This window comes from Salvelinus alpinus, chromosome 18, assembly GCF_045679555.1.
Source record: "Salvelinus alpinus chromosome 18, SLU_Salpinus.1, whole genome shotgun sequence".
Taxonomy (NCBI): Eukaryota; Metazoa; Chordata; class Actinopteri; order Salmoniformes; family Salmonidae; genus Salvelinus; species Salvelinus alpinus.
The window spans coordinates 13765910-13786291 of record NC_092103.1 but is presented as its reverse complement, the minus strand read 5'-3'; the positions used below and the strand labels follow the sequence as shown (position 1 = coordinate 13786291).

Here is a 20382-nt window from a genome sequence, read left to right as displayed (position 1 = left end):
ACCCTCTGTCCCTCACAGCAGCTAAAAGGGGACTCTAAGCTTTATTAGCAAGAGAGTGTGTGTGTGTGTGCGTGAGTGTGTGAGTGTGTGAGTGTGCATGACAGGCCACTCCTGGGCACCGCTGGGCTCCTGGCAGTATATTTGTGTGTGATGCTGGTTCTCAGTTCTCTTCCCATCCCCAGGCTGAATGGCTATTTATCCTGCTCATTCTCCCTGGCCTGTATTTTTCTTATGCTAGCCCGTCTGAATGGTCCGATGCTGATCCTTTTCTCTACACTGTGGTTTGGAGTGTCCGGTTGTGGTGTACTTCCCTGGTATGCCACCGTTTTAGAGAGCATTTGGACAGAATATCCTGCTGTGTGTGAAGAAGACTTGTGAAAGACTAGAAAAACTATGGAATGGTGGTGGCTTTCTCCACTTTCAGGGATACTTCTGTTAGGTCATTACTCGTGTCCCCAGACAAGCAGGACATAGAGTGCAGTGGTAAAGACCCACAAGGGGAGATATCGTCATCGTTGCATGGGAGACCTCATCTGTAAGCACTAAAATGCTGTTGATTGTACCCCGAATTCACACATTCGCTATGATACAGTCATGCAGAATACGTTTGCTATCCCCAATAGGCTGGTGAGCACTGATAGAATTATCAGGCATATCTGCCTCTCTCTTGAATTACTTAAGGCTTATAAAGTCTGATTCCCATTCCTTTTGACAATATGAACATATGGTTGCCATCAGAAGGAGTCATAATGGCCTTACTGGAATTGAGGGTCAAAGTTAGGCATAATGAGTTTTGGCATAATGACAGTACTCTGCTGGGGGTTTTGCTCGGCAGGGTGTACAGTATGTTCGTGCCTGCTGTTTGCCAGCTTCCAGACAGAACAACATCGAGTGTAGTGGCTGTTGAGTAGGTAACACTTTGCCTATACAGTACGTTAGAGATTTGAATTTCATCGCGATATTGTCTTGCAAGAAGAGAGCGGCAATGTTGATTCAGATAGAGTTCAGAGGAGAAATCCAGTCTGAAGTTAGCAATATGTTAATATGCAAATCAAAGGAATCAAAGGAGTGAATCAAAGGAATATGTCCCATAGCAATGCAGATGAATGTGATGAGTCAAATATTAAAGGAACTGATTCATTTGTAGTTGGTCAGCTCAGACTGAGGGAGAGGTATAGCTATGCAAGGAATCCAGTCCTGGAGGGACAATAATAAAATGGGTCATGGTTCCATGACTTTACTCTGTGAAACTGAAGTAAGGACATTCCAAGCCCTTTGACTGTGGAGTGAGAGAGCAAAGGAGTAGGCTTGACTTACAGTAGGAAACTGTGATGATTCACATGTCTTGGGGGTGAGGTCATTGCAGTGAGGTGGTAGTACTCAGGGGCAGACTGGGACCCGAAGTTGTCTCAGGCATTTCTAACACACCGGCCTATTTCTCTCCTTGAGGCCCCCACACACACCGGCCTATTTTATTTCTTGAGTCCCCCACACACCGGCCTATTTTTCTCCTTGAGGCCCCCACACACACCGGCCTATTTTATTTCTTGAGGCCCCCACACACACCGGCCTATTTTCTCCTTGAGGCCCCCACACACACCGGCCTATTTTTCTCCTTGAGGCCCCCACACACACCGGCCTATTTTATTTCTTGAGGCCCCCACACACACCGGCCTATTTTTCTCCTTGAGGCCCCCACACACACCGGCCTATTTTATTTCTTGAGGCCCCCACACACACCGGCCTATTTTATTTCTTGAGGCCCCCACACACACCGGCCTATTTTTCTCCTTGAGGCCCCCACACACACCGGCCTATTTTTCTCCTTGAGGCCCCCACACACACCGGCCTATTTTTCTCCTTGAGGCCCCCACACACAACGGCCTATTTTATTTATTGCGGCCCCCACACACAACGGCCTATTTTATTTATTGCGGCCCCCACACACAACGGCCTATTTTATTTATTGCGGCCCCCACACACACCAGCCTATTTTATTTCTTGCGGCCCCCACACACACCGGCCTATTTTATTTCTTGCGGCCCCCACACACACCGGCCTATTTTATCTCTCGAGGCCACCATTATTAGCCAGATAATGATAATTTTGCAAAAACAGGTTTGACAGGCACAATAGGCTGAAAGTGGAAGGCCATCTGGCATTTGCCCGAAGTGACAGATGGCCAGTCTGCCACTGGTAGTACTGCACAAAGGAGAGCTGTTTAGTTCTGCTGACTTGGATCAGCTTCCATCCACTACTCTTGAATCCCATAGCTTGTGACAGCTAGTGCACCTGGGCAGGGAGCAAGCCCTTTTGACGAGGAACAAACCCCTCTCTACCTTAACCTCTCTACGAGTTGGTGGTAGCATGTTTCTACAATGAGTTCATCTGTCAACATGTTTAGATCCTACAAGACCCTTGAGACAAGACAGATTTTACAGACTGAAGTCTGTGTACACACAGATACTGACCCCTGCTGGATACATTGACCACCACACGTCTTATAGTGTTATCCAGTGGTAGTTTACATATCGAGAGCTTCTATCGGCATTAAAATTGGGTTATTGATATACCCTTGTTTTGTGCAATGTTCTCAAATCTATATACTACTCATGTTGTTGTTAAGTCCAAAAGAAAACAAGATAAAAAATTGCTGAAACCTTTCAAACCAATTATCTCAGAGAATCCTATTTTTGCAGATATAACTTTATAGTCTCAAGGTCTCCATATGCTGAATGTTTGGATGTTGTTTTGTGGACCCCTGATGTACAGTATAGGTTAATGATAGGGATATTAAGTGTACACTATCCCTCCTCTCCCTGTGCCCTTCGTGTGTTGTTGCAGTTTGAGGGCTGTCAGAAGGCTTTCTCTCGGCTGGAGAACCTGAAGATCCACCTGCGCAGCCACACTGGAGAGAAGCCTTATCAATGCCAGCACCCAGGCTGCCACAAAGCCTTCAGCAACTCCAGCGACCGAGCCAAACATCAGCGCACACACCTGGACACGGTGAGTTGAGTGGCGTATCTCAGACAGACACACAGAAAACACACGCATTGAGAATTGAGACACTGATCTCTTACTCTAAGTGTTCTTCCTTGTTCACTCTCTTGTGCTCTCTCATTCTCGTTTTTTCTCTCTGTCGCTGCCTTGTTTTCCTCTATCGAGCTGGACTTACCCACATGGCAGCTAGCTAGCATTTCCACCTTCAAGAAAGCTGTACACAAATTCTTCTGTGTAGACTTTTATCTAGACAGCATCTATGTGATGTGTATGCTGTTATTGATTATATGGAACCCAGGACTCCCTGGAAAACAGTGACTGAGTGGACTATCCTGGCTAAATAAATCTAATCAAATGACATACACACACACACTGAAAGTCGAAACTGGAAGTTGTTGGTTTTGTGACATTATTTACAGTTGTGTGTGTCCGTGTGCGTGTTTGTGCAGAAGCCGTACGCGTGTCAGATCCCTGGTTGTGTAAAGCGCTACACTGACCCCAGCTCCCTGCGCAAGCACGTCAAATCCCATTCCTCCAAAGAGAGGCAGTTGAGGAAGAAGGTCAGTATGGAGCTGCCTGGACTCTACTCTTTACACTTGAAAATTCGCTCAATCCCCCTCAGCATCTTACACTTTGCAGTGAAAGGATCCACTTGACTTTATCACAGTCTCAATGTCTTTTGAGACACCCGCTCTCTTTCACAGCCTCTTACTTTTCCCCACTTCTATTGTATCGCAAACACATCCACTCATACAGTACACTAACGCAGAATGCCTCCACATATTGTTGTATAAATCTTCACTAGGTAGTTGATTTTCTTTGCTGCGCTGTAATGCTCAGACCATATAAAAGTCACTGTTGGGGATAATCATGCTCATTAATTCTATCTTACAGTTAAGGTTATGTCACCATAGATACAATTTGCCGCAGGAGGTGGGCTGTTTCTATTTTTAAAAAGTATTGTTTTTACGAATACTCCCACATTCACTGTTTTTTTAAGTTAGTCTATTCTCTACTTGCATTTATGCTGATCTCTGTACCTCTGTATCTCTGTGATTGGTCTAAAGCTGAGGTTGTCCGTTGACATGAGCCAAGAGGCATTAACGGATTGCCTAACCATCCAACCCCTGAAACCCAGCCTCTCTCCTCTGGACATGATTGACAGAAGGTTGGGCCAATCCACTAGCCCCTCCCTAGATCACTACACAGGTACACATCATCCAGATGCTCTGACTGGGCCTTTATTTAGACCTATTCGGGTGTGAAATCCATAGTTTGATATGTACGTATATTCTTCTTAATTAGAGTCTCAGTGATGGGTTTATGTTGCGTGTAGCCTTGTCCAGTGTATCTATATCTCTATTTTGTTGTCTGTGTTTGATAGAGTTGCTGTCCAGTGGCCAGTCAAGCCACTGTGTGTCTCTATCCATCCCTGTCCCTTCAGCTGTTCCACAGGGCCAACCCTCCTCAAACAGCTCACACCTGGCTCTGCAGGACAGTTACAGGTACTGCAGCCACACAGCAGAACAACTAGTGTTAGTCTTGTAATCTATTTGAGTTCACCACAGAAGTTTATTCAGCTTTGACTATGAGGCAGTTCTAGAGTTTTTTTGTTTTGTTTCATTGCCGGTTGTAAGTTTAGATGCAGAGGGAACATTTGCATTTGTGATAAACAATTGGTATTCATACAATGGTGTTTTACCTATGCTCAAATTATGAAAATTCATTAGCAGCTGTCACAATCTGCTGTGGTAGTTATGTGGAAATCGTTTTCTAAGGCATTGGTGGTGAGAACATTTCCATTTGAAAACTTCACCGCGGTGATATGTGCACAGTGCGTGTTATACTGTAATTCTGTATTAAATGTTAAAATGTGCAGGAGACCTAGTCTTGAACTAAAAAAAGTGGGTGCTATTTAAACCATTCATCATGCATAGTCATATTTAGTCACATATTTGTATCTCTGTAACGAAGTCTACTCATCATAAATGCAGTAATCAATTTACAATAAACATATAGGATTAGAAGTCGAGCAAGGATTTCTACAACTGCGTTCAATGTTCCTTCCTTGAGACTTTGAGAATTCAGTCATGTTCCCAGATCTTGTGTAAAGGTCGAGGCATTTACATTGAATCTGTTTCGTAGTTATGACAAGTGCTGGCTAATGAAAGTTCTGAAAGTCATTACCTTAAGAACAGTCTTTCAGTCTCTCTCACTTCCTACTGGGTAATCAATTAACAGCGTTCTTGGAATTCTGCAGGTGAAAAAATGCTACCTGTATATAGTGAAAGACCTTACCTAGTCCTGTTGAAAGCCACAGCCCCTTCAAGACACTCTATTCATGGTATTTGGCAGATACTTTTCTCGGTGTGTCTAAGACATTGACGGCGAGATATGTGTTTTAATGGCATCGCTAGTAGCATAATGTCTGGCTCTCTGACAATGTGTCAGACAATGATGAATAGATGGTTATATTTCTCATCCATCCTGTTAAAGTGGTTTGGTTTTTGAAACATGTTCACATCTACTTTCTGGGAAGAGAACCTGCTGCAGGCCCAGTTGCATCTGTTGGGCAAGCGACTTGGTATTTCTATTCATTTTGAGTTCCCATTGGCAGAGTGACTGTAGCCATGACTGATTTAAATGCCTATCCCCTTTTCCTTCTTTTTTTTCTGATCTGAAACAAATAAGTACTTAAACGTCGGTTGTCATGGCTTCATGGCAGTAAACTCATAGTTAGAATAATCTGATTAAAATAAAGCACCATTTTCTCCCCTTTTGAAAGACCCCAATGGGCTTTCTTGTGGCCCGCAGCACCTCAGCTGTGAAGAGAGCGGTTGGGAAGAGGTTTTACAGGTTGGGAATGGCCAGCAACACTGTTGCCTGGTCAGCCCACAAAAAAAAACATTCCTTCATCCATGCACTTCAAAGGCGGTGAGAAGGAGTGTTTTCTGAAGTTTTGGGCAGCCAGATGCTCATGGCTTCTCACTGACACTGATTGATTGTCCTGGTAGCAGCGGTAGGCCGCAGCATTCACCACAGGATTCTGGGTACACAATCAGCCAATGAAAGCAGGCCCTGCTTTGCCTCATCAGTCTCTAGGGCCTGCATTAGTGGATGCTATAACCACCATCTAGAGTGGCTCAGGAATTCAATAAGTGAATCATAAAATTGGAAAAATACCATTCAGAGGCTCCGGGAAGAGGATTGCTGTAATTACTTTTCTAGATGTTAAATCGATTGTAAAATCCCATTTGCTATTTTATTCACTGCCATTATGTGATTTCTTTATTTCCTCATTCAGCCTGTGCATTGTTATCCCCTTAATCAATTGCATTGTAAACACCTCAATTATTTTAATTATTACCCTGGTGCCAGTAAGAAAAATGAAAAAGGTTTACAGATACACCATAAAAGCACTCATTGTTTGGCTTTCCTTCTAAGGATGTTCTTCACAATATCCTCTTTCTTACTTTCTGATGCTTGGTATGGGAAAAGAAGGTTGCCATATTTAAGTAACCAGGCATTTTAGTCTGGGCAAACAAACAAACTAAAACAAGTCATTAAGATTTCTCTCACGTATCTGTGCTTAGTTAACATGGGTTATTTAAAGTCTGAGAGGTGTGCTATGTTACTACCCCTCAGTGATGAATTAGCGGCCTCTTTTAAACAGACTTCTACTTGTCAGATATCAGTGTCTTTTCACTGAAAGTGCTGTCTGTGGGGCAAGGGTGTAACTTTGTGTTTCTTATTGGCGGAGGGGTCCGACATAAAAACAACAACTGTGAAATGGTTGTTCCTGGTGAATTTTGAAGTGAAATATATCCAAAATGTTCCTGATAATATGGTCAATATATCCCAACCACAACATGTATGTATTACTTAAAACTGTTGGTCTAACACTGCATTTACACAAGCGATTAGTGCTTTTTGAGGTCTGTTCGGTTTTGCTTCGATTATTAAAAAATAATCACGGTTTTTGATTCCAGTTTCGATTATTTATTTTTTAATAAATGCACTATGCATTATGTGGGTTGAATGCTGTAACAACACAGAATAAAACAATGAATAGAAGTCCCATGATGGTAGTGACTGCTCATTACTGCTTATCACTTATTAACCATAGAGAGTTATTGATTCACATAACTTTACTTTTAATAAAACATTTTAAAGAATATTTCAGTTGTTGTGTATAATACATGTGTTTTATTTGATGACTTTATTATTTAATTCCAAGTCATCTTCTCATCTCTATAGAGCTGCTGCCTATGCTGTCTGGCAAAATCACTATTTTAGTAGTTCTTCAAAGTAAATAAGGCATACTTTTATAACTTCTGAATACCAACTATCAATCACTTAGATCATGTATTTTCAGGTAGAGATAACTCATGAAGCAACTGCTGTCTATCCCTCTCGATTGTGCATTCTTCTGTCTCTTCTCTGTCTGTCTGTCTGTCTGTCTGTCTGTCTGTCTGTCTGTCTGTCTGTCTGTCTGTCTGTCTGTCTGTCTGTCTGTCTGTCTGTCTGTCTGTCTGTCTGTCTCTCTCTCTCTCTCTCTCTCTCTCTCTCTCTCTCTCTCTCTCTCTCTCTCTCTCTTTCTCTCTCTCTCTCTCTCTCTCTCTCTCTCTCTCTCTCTCTCTCTCTCTCTCTCTCTCTCTCTCTCTCTCTCTCTCTCTCTCTCTCTCTCTCTCTCTCTCTCTCTCTCGCCATGTCTGCCCCACACTTATCTAAACTAGCAGGCATAGAAGAAACACACAGACCGGACCAGTAGGTGTGCAATAGATTATGGTCATTGTAGTTAAATAACATGTTTTCTGCTCTAAACTATGTAGAATATTGACCTGTTGGAAACTACAACTCCCTACTACATCGCACAGTTCAGGCTTGAGGTGATTCATCTCTAGAGAAACTGTGCAATGTGCTTATTGAGCTCACAGGGGGAAAAAATGGAATTCAAATAATTGAACTGAAGTCAGTCAATTAGTTGTTTAAAAACCGAAAAATAACCGAAATGTCTGTTAAAACCTTTTGTCAATAGGGGGAGCTGTTAGCATTATTTTTTTTTTTACATTTCCAAATTAAACTGCCTCGTACTCAATTCTTGATCGTACAATATGCATATTATTGTTATTATTGGATAGAAAACAGTCTATAGTTTCTATAGGAGTTGAAATTTTGTCTCTGAGTGGTACAGAACAATTTCTACAGCACTTTTCATGACAGGGTTCAGATTTCAGAAATTTTTACCTCTGATCTGGGGTCTGTTTATAAGGCCACAGTGAATGCTATGAAGAAACCGACACTACCTACGTCTTCCTCTGGGTGTCTGTACGTCATCACGTTTTCAATGAAGTCTATGGGACGTTCACAGCCATTATAAATGACAAAAATGTACAGAGACCCCTCTTTCTCAACGTGCGCCTCAAGCGTGAAGGCCATCGGACCTGCCTCGTTCCAAATCGTTTTCTAACCAGCAGTATTTCTCCGGTCATGTTTTCAGTCGTTATAGTTGTTAAAAACATCATAATGTAGTGAATTTTAACCGTTTTATATCAATTTATATCCGTTTAGTGCGATTTTGAGGAATTTCTTTGTCGTGCACTCTGAAAGTTTGGACACGCTTTAGGGTGTCGGTCGTTGGTGATGGACATTTCGAAGGACAGAGGACATCTATCGACCAAAAGACGTTTATAACATAGAAAGGATACATTGCCCAAGAATATGATGGAAGATCAGCTCAAAGTAAGCAATATTTAATATGATAAACCGTGTTTCTGTCGAAATATTTTAAACGCATACATCGCCATTTTGTTTGGTATAGCTTCACTTGGCCAACCCTGTATTGAAAAGTAAGGATAATTTTAAAAATGTAAATCAGCGGTTGCATTAAGAACTAATTTGTCTTTCGATTCCTGTCAACCCTGTATTTTTTAGTCAAGTATATGATTAGCTTTTAATTAAACTAGATCACTCTGATAGATGACGTCAGACATATTGAGGCTTGATTTCCTAGTATTTTCATTGTGTAACCACGGTTTTGTATGGCTAAATATGCACCTTTTCGAACAAACTGTATATGTATGTTGTAAAATGATGTTACAGGAGTGTCATCGGAAGAATTCTGAGAAGGTTAGTGAAAAAATTAATATCTTTTGGCGGTGATTACGTTATAGCGCTCTTTGCCTGGAATCGATGCTCTGGTAACGTTTTCACATGTGGTATGCTAACTTATCGATTTATTGTGTTTTCGCTGTAAAACGCTTAGAAAATCTGAAATATTGTCTGGAATCACAAGATCTGGGTCTTTCCATTGCTATGCTTTGTCTATTCTTATGAAATGTTTTATGATGAGTAAATTGGTCATACACGTTGCTCTATCTAGTAATTCTAGTGGATTTGTGATGGTCGGTGCAATTGTAAACTGTGATTTCTACCTGAAATATGCACTTTTTTCTAACAAAAACTATCCTATACCATGAATATGTTATCAGACTGTCATCTGATGGTTTTTTTTATAGGTTATTGGCTATCAATATCTTAGTTGAGCCGAATTGGTGATAGCACCTGAAGGAGTAAGAAACTGATGGAGTTAGAATAGTGGTGTATTTTGCTAACGTGTTTAGCTAATAGATTTACATATTTTGTCTTCCCTGTAAAACATTTTAAAAATCTGAAATGGTGGCTTTATTCACAAGATCTGTATCTTTCATCTGGTGTCTTGGACTTGTGATTTAATGATATTTAGATGCTACTATCTACTTCTGAAGCTATGCTATCTATGCTAATCAGTGTGTGGGGGGTGGGGGGTGCTCCCGGATCCGGGTTTCTGAGGCAGTAAAAGTTAATCACTCAGCACTAGTTTACACAGGCAGCCCAATTCTGATATTTCTTCACTAATTTGTCTTTTGTCCAATCAGATCAGTTCTTTTGCTAAACCCCTTTAAGTGTCATAACCTATAATGCTTATTTGTATACTTTTCACTACGCTTTTCACCCCCTCTAATTCTGTAGCCTACTAGAAACAATATATTTTAAGGTTTATAATACTACCAAAGTTGTCTTTGAACTCCCAAAAATGTGCCCAATATACCCGTTAACAATATCACTCATTTTGATAAATATCACTCATGCGCATTACGTCACTTCACAATATAAACTTTCTCCATCATTCATATTCGTGTTTATGAATTTACCATGTCAAATTTGACTGTACTATTTTATTTGTTCCAAGTTAGCTCACAAAGTTGAGGGTTTGTTAAGGAGAGAGAAAGAGATACTGCATGTTTCTCCATTCTCCTTACAAGCAGGCATGTGCACAGATTGGGCTCTACCTGTGCAGAGCACATGCCCCTTTGCCCTTCAAGCCTCCAAAGTCTCCTTTTGGGCGGTGGTAGAATTTATATGAAGCTGAAAGAAAAATGTGCAGTTTTACAGCTAATTTCCTGTCACTCTAAACAGTTTTGACACAAATTATGATGTGTTCATATCCTATCTGGGGAGGGGGCTATATCATAAGCCCTCAAAGTTCCAGAAGGGGGTGGTAATAGCAGCCATATTGGTCAGGGAGAAATCCAAACCAGTCTAATTGGAATGAATGTCAGTAGAGGCATAATCTTGATTTAAAAAATGTAAAAATTGTGTAATAGAATTATTGTCAACCTAAAATATTGTCTATAATTATAAATACAGTTGATATGGGTTTTATACCAACTTTCTGGATAAATAGCCTCTGAAATATATGTATATACTCGGGGCTCCCGAGTTGCGCAGTGGTGTAAGGCACAGCATCTCAGTGCAAGAGGTGTCACTACAGTCCCTGGTTCAAATCCAGGCTGTATCACATCCGGCCGTGATTGGGAGTCCCATAGGGCGGCGCACAATTGGCCCAGCGTCATCTGGGTTTGGCTGGGGTAGGCCGTCATTGTAAATAAGAATTTGTTCTTAACTGGCTTGCCTAGTTAAATGAAGGTTGCATTTTTGAAACCATAAATGTCTCAAAAAATATAAATTTGAAAGCTGAGAGTGCTATTATATAATATCAGTACTTGTTACATTTACAACTTGGCTAAGTCCTATCATCAACTGATTTCAGCCAGTGTATGGCTATGAATTGACTACATTGTTTGAATGGAATGTTGGCATATTGGCAGTTAATTTGAGAAAATGTATAGAATCATTCTTCTAAAACTGTCTGGCTAGCTAGCTAACAAACAGTGTAGAAAAATTCTTAAAATTCATTATTTTACACAATATCTTATCACAGCACTGGCATACCATGGTTGACCAACTCCCTGACCAAAATGGCTGACATTTATCCAATAAGAAGGTTCATGTCCACTCTAGTATTCTGATTCCTAATTCTATTGGGCCGACCTCAAGGGGGCCCCCAACCCCAAGAAATCTAAATATATATATACATTTTGGGGGTTGGGTGCCCCCAAAGCCTGTGGGCCCCCCGCCTTGCATCGGCTGCGGGGGTTTGTGGTACGCCAGGGACCCCCCACCCACTCCGTTGGTTGTGCATGTTGATCTGCCCTGTACGGAGCTCGCGTGTGGCCGGTTGCGCCTTTCCCAGTCTGCCCTGTACAGAGATTCAAACATGCATGGCTTGAGAGATGCGATTGCCGATCGAGGGTGTGTAGCTAGCTACTTAGTTAAAATATCAACAGTACTGCCACAGCAGCATAACATTTGATTAACACTTGATAACACTTGATTTAGCCAACATCATCATCAATATTTGGTCTGGTTGGCTGATACGTGCAGTAGAGAGAGACAGAAAGACAGAAAAAGGTAAATCACAATCAGTAAAAGAAATTGAGCTAGCTAACTAGCAGATTTACATGAATCATCAACATCAATGATCAGCTGATATCCCACCCTCTTTTCCCCATGTGAATCATGTTTTTAGGAGGCACTGTAAATAGATTGCTTAAGATTTGTGATGATGAGTGAGTGTGTTGTTGCATAAATAAATTAGCCTACTGCAGGGGCAGTGTCACAGTATCATGATGTTTTGCAGCAGGTGTGTAGATTAAATTATTTATGTCCATTTGTATCTTGAACAACCTGATATTATTTCATATACTGGTTTGTGAAACATTTCAGGTTTGCCAATAGGTCCCCCCACCATCTCAGCCCCGGGTCACACCAAAACCAACTGCCTGGTCCCTCCACTCTTCTTACCCACCATCCCACTGGCTTATCCCTAAAGACCAGCACAGCTCTGAGTCATCCCAGTCACACTCCTGTAGTAAAAACAGATCACCACCCAGGTAAATGACATCTACCAACTACAGGCACATCAAATATGTTCACTGCATTCATCTATTCGGTGATAATGTACTGAATTGAAGATATCCTTCCCTGGAACGTCAAAAGGGACAGCAGATCAGGTCGGTAATGCGTCCCAGAGATCTGCATAGGATTACACCTGCACCTACAGGAAGGCATAGCTTATTGACTGTGGAAATGTGCCTGCGGAAAGAAAACAATGATACAATTCCACAGGGAAATTCCTGCTCTGAAATGAGAGTTACTGTTGGTTTTATTGTGTGAAAGTCTATTAAAGAAGTGTGTGGGTGGTTTGACATTCTGTTTTGACAGATACTCCGATATAGGATGATCATGGCTTAATGCTGTTTGTTGTGCAGCAGGTGGCTGATGTTTTTTCTATTTAGGAAAGAAGAAGCAGCTTTACTCTCTAGATCATAGCTTAAAATAGATTGCACATTTTCCCCACTGGACTTGCCAGCAGTGCTTGATGTTGACAAGGTGTTCATGCTGTGCACCGCTTCTATTGTTTTAATAAGAACAATGCTTCAAACTACTCAAAAGTACAGTTCTGTAGTATCAGATGAGTAATAGTGCTTCCATAAGGTGCCATGGTGGTTGTAAGGGTTCATAGAACTACAACTGAGTATTCTACCTTTTATCTATACCAGATTTATTTGTGAATATGAATATCAAGATATGAAGCCAATGTGCTTGTGGGAAGAAGTAAGAATGAATGAAGATGGAAAGAGGGAAACACCAGAGGAGGAAAACAGATTCTTCAGTCTCCCCCTTCATCTATTTGTGAAATGTAAATAACTAGATGTACCTGTTATTTTCCTCCTCAGGTTTTAATGGTCAGATCCAAATGGTGTACTCTCCGTCATACAACAATGATACACACAAATCCGCCAAGCAGACCAACTCCTGTCACCTGATGCAAACCCCAGTGTTTGATGACAGCTTTGCTCCAACATTTACCACTCAGAATGGACTAGACATCTCCCAAAGAGCTCTGTCGTCTGGGCTCACAGGTAATGAAGAGACAAAGTACAATTACAGTACAGTACGGATCAACGTGCATTCATTTGCATCTATCGTATAACAATGGCTCCCTGTGTGTGTGCTGCATCCACAGTATACGACCTGCAAGGTGCGTCACAGGATCTGCCGGCGCCAGTGATGTCAGAGGACGCTTATCTACATGTCAGCGCGGTGGACCGTTGCCCTAGCCAGCTCTCCTGTATCTACACTGAGGGTTGACGTCAGCAAATCTGTCCACTTCTTAAGGCAGATGCTTTCTATAATCCTCCTACAACAACCCTATTGTTCTTCAGCTCCATGCTCACTGACATTGACCTGAGTGTGATGCCCCTATTGGGTGAGAACTGTAGACAAGAGGGGACATACAGTAGTTTGAATTAATTAAATGGGCAAAATGAACATATACATATCACTTATTAACTGATATTATTCAATCGACATTGTTTTCATAATGGCAAGTCATATGGTCATATGTATCATAAAAACTATTCTGAGATCCTTACTTTTGAAGTCTGCAAGATGCTGTCTTCATTCAAGTGAGTATCATCCACAGGAGGCTGCTGAGGGGAGGACGGCTCATAATAATGGCCGGGAAGGGAGCAAATGGAATGGCATCAAACACCTGGAAACCATGTGTTTGATGTATTTGTTGCCATCCCGCCAATTCCGATCCAGTCATTACCACAAGCCCGTTCTCCCCAATTAAGGTGCCACCAACCTCCTGCGGTATCACCGGATGTCAGAGTCTAAGCCCGCAATGAAATATGCCTCCTAAAGATTGTGTTGTACTGAAAAAAATGACACTTCTGTGGATGCCTATGGTCTTGAGCTTTGGAGGATTTTTTATGTTTACATTAGTTGAATGCATTTGTACTACAGTTGTATCTAAATATTGTCCCTCCTATTATGCAATTACTGTAGATACCATAAAAAGCACATGAAAGGCACGTTCTTTTGTTTTTAAAACGTGTTAGTAGCATATGAATTATACTGAACAAAAATATAAACACATCATGTAAACTGTTGGTCCCATGTTTCATGAGCTGAAATAAAAGATCAGAGAAATTTTCTATACGCACAAAAAGATTATTTCTCTCAAATCCCTGTTAGTGAGCATTTCTCATTTACCAAGATAATCAATCCACCTGACTGGTGTGGCATTTCAAGAAGCTGATTAAACAGCATGATCATTACACAGGTCTTCAATTGTCTACCATAAGCCGTCTCCAAATCAAAATCAAATCAAATGTATATAGCCCTTCTTACATCAGCTGATATCTCAAAGTGCTGTACAGAAACCCAGCCTAAAACCCCAAACAGCAAGCAATGCAGGTGTAGAAGCACGGTGGCTAGGAAAAACTCCCTAGAAAGGCCAAAACCTAGGAAGAAACCTAGAGAGGAACCAGGCTATGAGGGGTGGCCAGTCCTCTTCTGGCTGTGCCGGGTGGAGATTATAACAGAACATGGCCAAGATGTTCAAATGTTCATAAATGACCAGCATGGTCAAATAATAATAATCACAGTAGTTGTCGAGGGTGCAGCAAGTCAGCACCTCAGGAGTAAATGTCAGTTGGCTTTTCATAGCCGATCATTAAGAGTATCTCTACCGCTCCTGCGGTCTCTAGAGAGTTGAAAACAGCAGGTCTGGTACAGGTAGCACGTCCGGTGAACAGGTCAGGGTTCCATAGCCGCAGGCAGAACAGTTGAAACTGGAGCAGCAGCACGGCCAGGTGGACTGGGGACAGCAAGGAGTCATCATGCCAGGTAGTCCTGAGGCATGGTCCTAGGGCTCAGGTCCTCCGAGAGAGAGAAAGAAAGAGAGAATTAGAGAGAGCATGGCGCCAACCCAGACAGGAAGATCACGTCAGTGACTCAACCCACTCAAGTGACGCACCCCTCCTCGGGACGGCATGAAAGAGCACCAGTAAGCCAGTGACTCAGCCCCTGTAATAGGGTTAGAGGCAGAGAATCCCAGTGGAGAGAGGGGAACCGGCCAGGCAGAGACAGCAAGGGCGGTTCGTTGCTCCAGAGCCTTTCCGTTCACCTTCACACTCCTGGGCCAGACTACACTCAATCATATGACCCACTGAAGAGATGAGTCTTCAGTAAAGATGTAAAAGTTGAGACTGAGTCTGCGTCTCTCACATGGGTAGGCAGACCATTCCATAAAAATTGAGATCTATAGGAGAAAGCCCTGCCTCCAGCTGTTTGCTTAGAAATTCTAGGGACAATTAGGAGGCCTGTGTCTTGTGACCGTAGCGTACGTGTAGGTATGTACGGCAGGACCAACTCGGAAAGATAGGTAGGAGCAAGCCCATGTAATGCTTTGTAGGTTAGCAGTAAAACCTTGAAATCAGCCCTTGCCTTAACAGGAAGCCAGTGTAGGGAGGCTAGCACTGGAGTAATATGATCAAATTTTTTGGTTCTAGTCAGGATTCTAGCAGCCGTATTTAGCACTAACTGAAGTTTATTTAGTGCTTTACCCGGGTAGCCTGAAAGTAGAGCATTGCAGTAGTCTAACCTAGAAGTAACAAAAGCATGGATAAATTTTTCTGCATCCTTTTTGGACAGAAAGTTTCTGATTTTTGCAATGTTACGTAGATGGAAAAAAAGCTGTCCTTGAAACAGTCTTGATATGTTCGTCAAAAGAGAGATCAGGGTCCAGAGTAACGCCGAGGTACTTCACAGTTTTATTTGAGACGACTTTACAACCATCAAGATTAATTGTCAGATTCGACAGAAGATCTCTTTGTTTCTTGGGACCTAGAACAAACATCTCTGTTTTGACCGAGTTTAAAAGTAGAACGTTTTCAGCCATCCACTTCCTTATGTCTGAAACACAGGCTTCTAGCGAGGGCAATTTTGGGCCTTCACCGTGTTTCATTGAAATGTACAGCTGTGTGTCATCCGCATAGCAGTGAAAGTTAACATTATGTTTTCGAATGACATCCCCAAGAGGTAAAATATATAGTGAAAACAATAGTGGTCCTAAAACGGAACCTTGAGGAACACCGAAATGTACAGTTGATTTGACAAACCATTCACAGAGACAAACTGATATCTTTCCGACAGATAAGATCTAAACCAGGCCAGAACTTGTCAGTGTAGACCAATTTGGGTTTCCAATCTCTCCAAAAGAATGTGGTGATCGATGGTATCAGAAGCAGCACTAAGGTCTAGTAGCACGAGGACAGATGCAGAGCCTCGGTCTGACGCCATTAAAAGGTCATTTACCACCTTCACAAGTGCAGTCTCAGTGCTATGATGGGGTCTAAAACCAGACTGAAGCATTTCGTATACATTGTTTGTCTTCAGGAAGGCAGTGAGTTGCTGCGCAACCGCTTTTTCAAAAAACATTGAGAGGAATGGAAGATTCGATATAGGCCGATAGTTTTTTATATTTTCTGGGTCAAGGTTTGGCTTTTTCAAGAGAGGCTTTATTACTGCCACTTTTAGTGAGTTTGGTACACATCCGGTGGATAGAGAGCCGTTTATTATGTTCAACATAGGAGGGCCAAGCACATGAAGCAGCTCTTTAAGTAGTTTAGTTGGAATTAGGGTCCAGTATGCAGCTTGAAGGTTTAGAGGCCATGATTATTTTCATCATTGTGTCAAGAGATATAGTACTAAAATACTTAAGTGTCTCTCTTGATCCTAGGTCCTGGCAGAGTTGTGCAGACTCAGGACAGCTGAGCCTTGGAGGAATACGCAGATTTAAAGAGGAGTCCATAATTTGCTTTCTAATGATCATGATCTTTTCCTCAAAGAAGTTCATGAATTTATTACTGCTGAAGTGAAAGCCATCCTCACTTGGGGAATGCTGCTTTTTAGTTAGCTTTGCGACAGTATCAAAAATACATTTTGGATTGTTCTTATTTTCCTCAATTAAGTTGGAAAAATAGGATGATCGAGCAGCAGTGAGGGCTCTCCGATACTGCACGGTACTGTCTTTCCAAGCTAGTCGGAAGACTTCCAGTTTGGTGTGGCGCCATTTCTGTTCCAATTTTCTGGAAGCTTGCTTCAGAGCTCGGGTATTTTCTGTATACCAGGGAGCTAGTTTCTTATGACAAATGTTTTTAGTTTTTAGGGGTGCAACTGCATCTAGGGTATTGCGCAAGGTTCAATTGAGTTCCTCAGTTAGGTGGTTAACTGATTTTTGTCCTCTGACGTCCTTGGGTAGGCAGAAGGAGTCTGGAAGGGCATCAAGGAATCTTTGTGTTGTCTGAGAATTTATAGCACGACTTTTGATGCTCCTTGGTTGGGGTCTGAGCAGATTATTTGTTGCGATTGCAAACGTCATAAAATGGTGGTCCGATAGTCCAGGATTATGAGGAAAAACATTAAGATCTACAACATTTATTCCACGGGACAAAACTAGGTCCAGAGTATGACTGTGGCAGTGAGTAGGTCCAGAGACATGTTGGACAAAACCCACTGAGTCGATGATGGCTCCGAAAGCCTTTTGGAGTGGGTCTGTGGACTTTTCCATGTGAATATTAAAATCACAAAAAATTTGAATATTATCTGCTATGACTACAAGGTCCAATAGGAATTCAGGGAACTCAGTGAGGAACGCTGTATATGGCCCAGGAGGCCTGTAAACAGTAGCTATAAAAAGTGATTGAGTAGGCTGCATAGATTTCATGACTAGAAGCTCAAAAGACGAAAACTTCATTTATTTTTTGTAAATTGAAATTTGCTATCGTAAATGTTAGCAACACCTCCGCATTTGCGGGATGCACGGGGGATATGGTCACTAGTGTAACCAGGAGGTGAGGCCTCATTTAACACAGTAAATTCATCAGGCTTAAGCCATGTTTCAGTCAGGCCAATCACATCAAGTTTATGATCAGTGATTAGCTCATTGACTATAACTGCCTTTGAAGTGAGGGATCTAACATTAAGTAGCCCTATTTTGAGATGTGAGGTATCACGATCTCTTTCAACAATGGCAGGAATGGAGGAGGTCTTTATCCTAGTGAGATTGCTAAGGCGAACACCGCCATGTTTAGTTTTGCCCAACCTAGGTCGAGGCACAGACACAGTCTCAATGGGGATAGCTGAGCTGACTACACTGACTGTGCTAGTGGCAGACTCCACTAAGCTGGCAGGCTGTTTAACAGCCTGCTGCCTGGCCTGCACCCTATTTCATTGTGGAGCTAGAGGAGTTAGAGCCCTGTCTATGTTGGTAGATACGATGAGAGACAAGAGAAGGCTCGGCCTCAGACTCCGACTCGCTGCTTAATGGGGAAACCCGGTTGAAAGTTTCTGTCGGCTGAATGAGCGACACCGGTTGAGCATTCCTACAGCATTTCCCTCCAGAAGCCATGAGAAAGTTGCCCAGCTGCGGGGACTGTGCGAGTGGATTTATACTACTATCTGTACTTACTGGTGGCACAGACGCTGTTTCATCCTTTCCTACACTGAAATTACCCTTGCCTAACGATTGCGTCTGAAGCTGGGCTTGCAGCACAGCTATCCTCGCCGTAAGGCGATCGTTCTCCTGTATATTATGAGTACAGCGACTGCAATTAGAAGGCATCATGTTAATGTTACTACTTAGCTTCGGCTGTTGAAGGTGCTGACGAACCATGTCCAGATAAAGCGTCCGGAGTGAAAAAGTTGAATGAAAAAAAAGTTGTGAGGGAAAAACAAAAAATATAAACGGTAATTAAAAAGTAAAATCCGTAAAGTTGTCAGGTAGCAAAGTAAGGTTGGCAACAAAACGCACAGCAACACGTCTGCAAGTTTCCACGCATGCAAAGTAATGGACCAATGTGTCCAACATCGTTTTAGAGCAGGGTTTCCCAAACTCGGTCCTTGGGAACCCCCCTGGGTGCACGTTTTGGTTATTGCCCTAGCACTACAGAGCTCATTCAAATAACCAACTCATCATCAAGCTTTGATTATTTGAATCAGCTGTCTAGTGTTAGGGGCAAAAAACAAAACCTGCACTCAGGGGGGGCCCCAGGACCGACTTTGGGGAACCCTGGTTTTAGAAAATGTGGCAGTACGTCCAACCGGCCTCACAACCGCTAACCACGCCGGCCCAGGACCTCCACATCCGGCTTCTTCACCTGCGGGATCGTCTGAGACCAGCCACCCGGAGAGCTGATGAAACTGGGTTTGCACAACCAAAGAATTCCTGCACAAACTGTCAGAAGCCGTCTCAGGGAAGCCCAATCTGCGTGCTCGTCGTCCTCACCAGTGGACAAATGCTCACCTTCAATGGCCACTGGCATGCTGGAGAAGTGTGCTCTTCATGGATGAATCCCAGTTTCAACTCTACCCGGCAGATGGCAAGGTTCGCAAGGATCTGTACACAATTCCTGTAAGGTGAAAATGTCCCAGTTCTTCTGTGGCCTGCATACTCACCAGACATACAGTATCACCCATTGAGCATGGTTGGGATGCTCTGGATCAACGTGTACGACAGTGTGTTCCAGTTCCCGGGAATATCCAGCAACTTCGCACAGCCTTTGAAGAGGAGTGGGACAACATTCCACAGGTCACAATCAACAGCCTGATCAACTCTATGCGAGGCAAATGGTGATCACACCAGATACTGACTGGTTTTATGATCCATGCCCTACCTTTTTTTTGTTTAAAGGTATCTGTGACCAACAGATGCATATCTGTATTCTCAGTCATGTGAAATCCATACAGTAGATTAGGGCCTAATTTATTTATTTCAAATTGACTGATTTCCTTATATGAACTGTAACTCAGTAAAATCTCTGAAATTGTTGCATGTTGCGTTTCTGTTTTTGTTCAGTGTAATTAATGTTCTTGGATAAATCAAAGTTCTTTTGTGAGAAATATATTAGAGAAATCTAACCTGAATTGTGTGTGTTTTTCTGCTTGTCAGATTAATTAAATGTTTTAATGACTGAGCCTAGAGAAAATTGAGGTGGCTGTACGACGGCATGTCTGTACTATTGTACAAAATTGTGTAAGAAGGGAAAAAAAGCTTGTAATTTATTATATTTAGTGGCGTAGGTAGATGATTATGAAACACTGACTGTTAATTTGGACCTAAACAATAGAAAATAGCTAGAGTGTAAA

The 20382-nt window shown here is 42.2% G+C and overlaps 1 protein-coding gene across 1 annotated transcript in view; it reads left to right on the top strand.

The window, feature by feature from the left end:
• LOC139543839 (zinc finger protein GLIS3-like) overlaps window positions 1-14418 on the top strand; it is a 34701-nt gene extending 20283 nt beyond the window's left edge. Inside the window, exons 5-11 of the mRNA XM_071350309.1 lie at window positions 2845-3006; window positions 3450-3560; window positions 4068-4209; window positions 4385-4505; window positions 12109-12275; window positions 13122-13307; window positions 13412-14418. Of these exons, the coding sequence (XP_071206410.1) occupies window positions 2845-3006; window positions 3450-3560; window positions 4068-4209; window positions 4385-4505; window positions 12109-12275; window positions 13122-13307; window positions 13412-13536 (1014 nt within the window). The 3' untranslated portion in view covers window positions 13537-14418. The remainder of the gene's footprint in view (window positions 1-2844; window positions 3007-3449; window positions 3561-4067; window positions 4210-4384; window positions 4506-12108; window positions 12276-13121; window positions 13308-13411) is intronic.
• Window positions 14419-20382: the final 5964 nt, after the last annotated feature.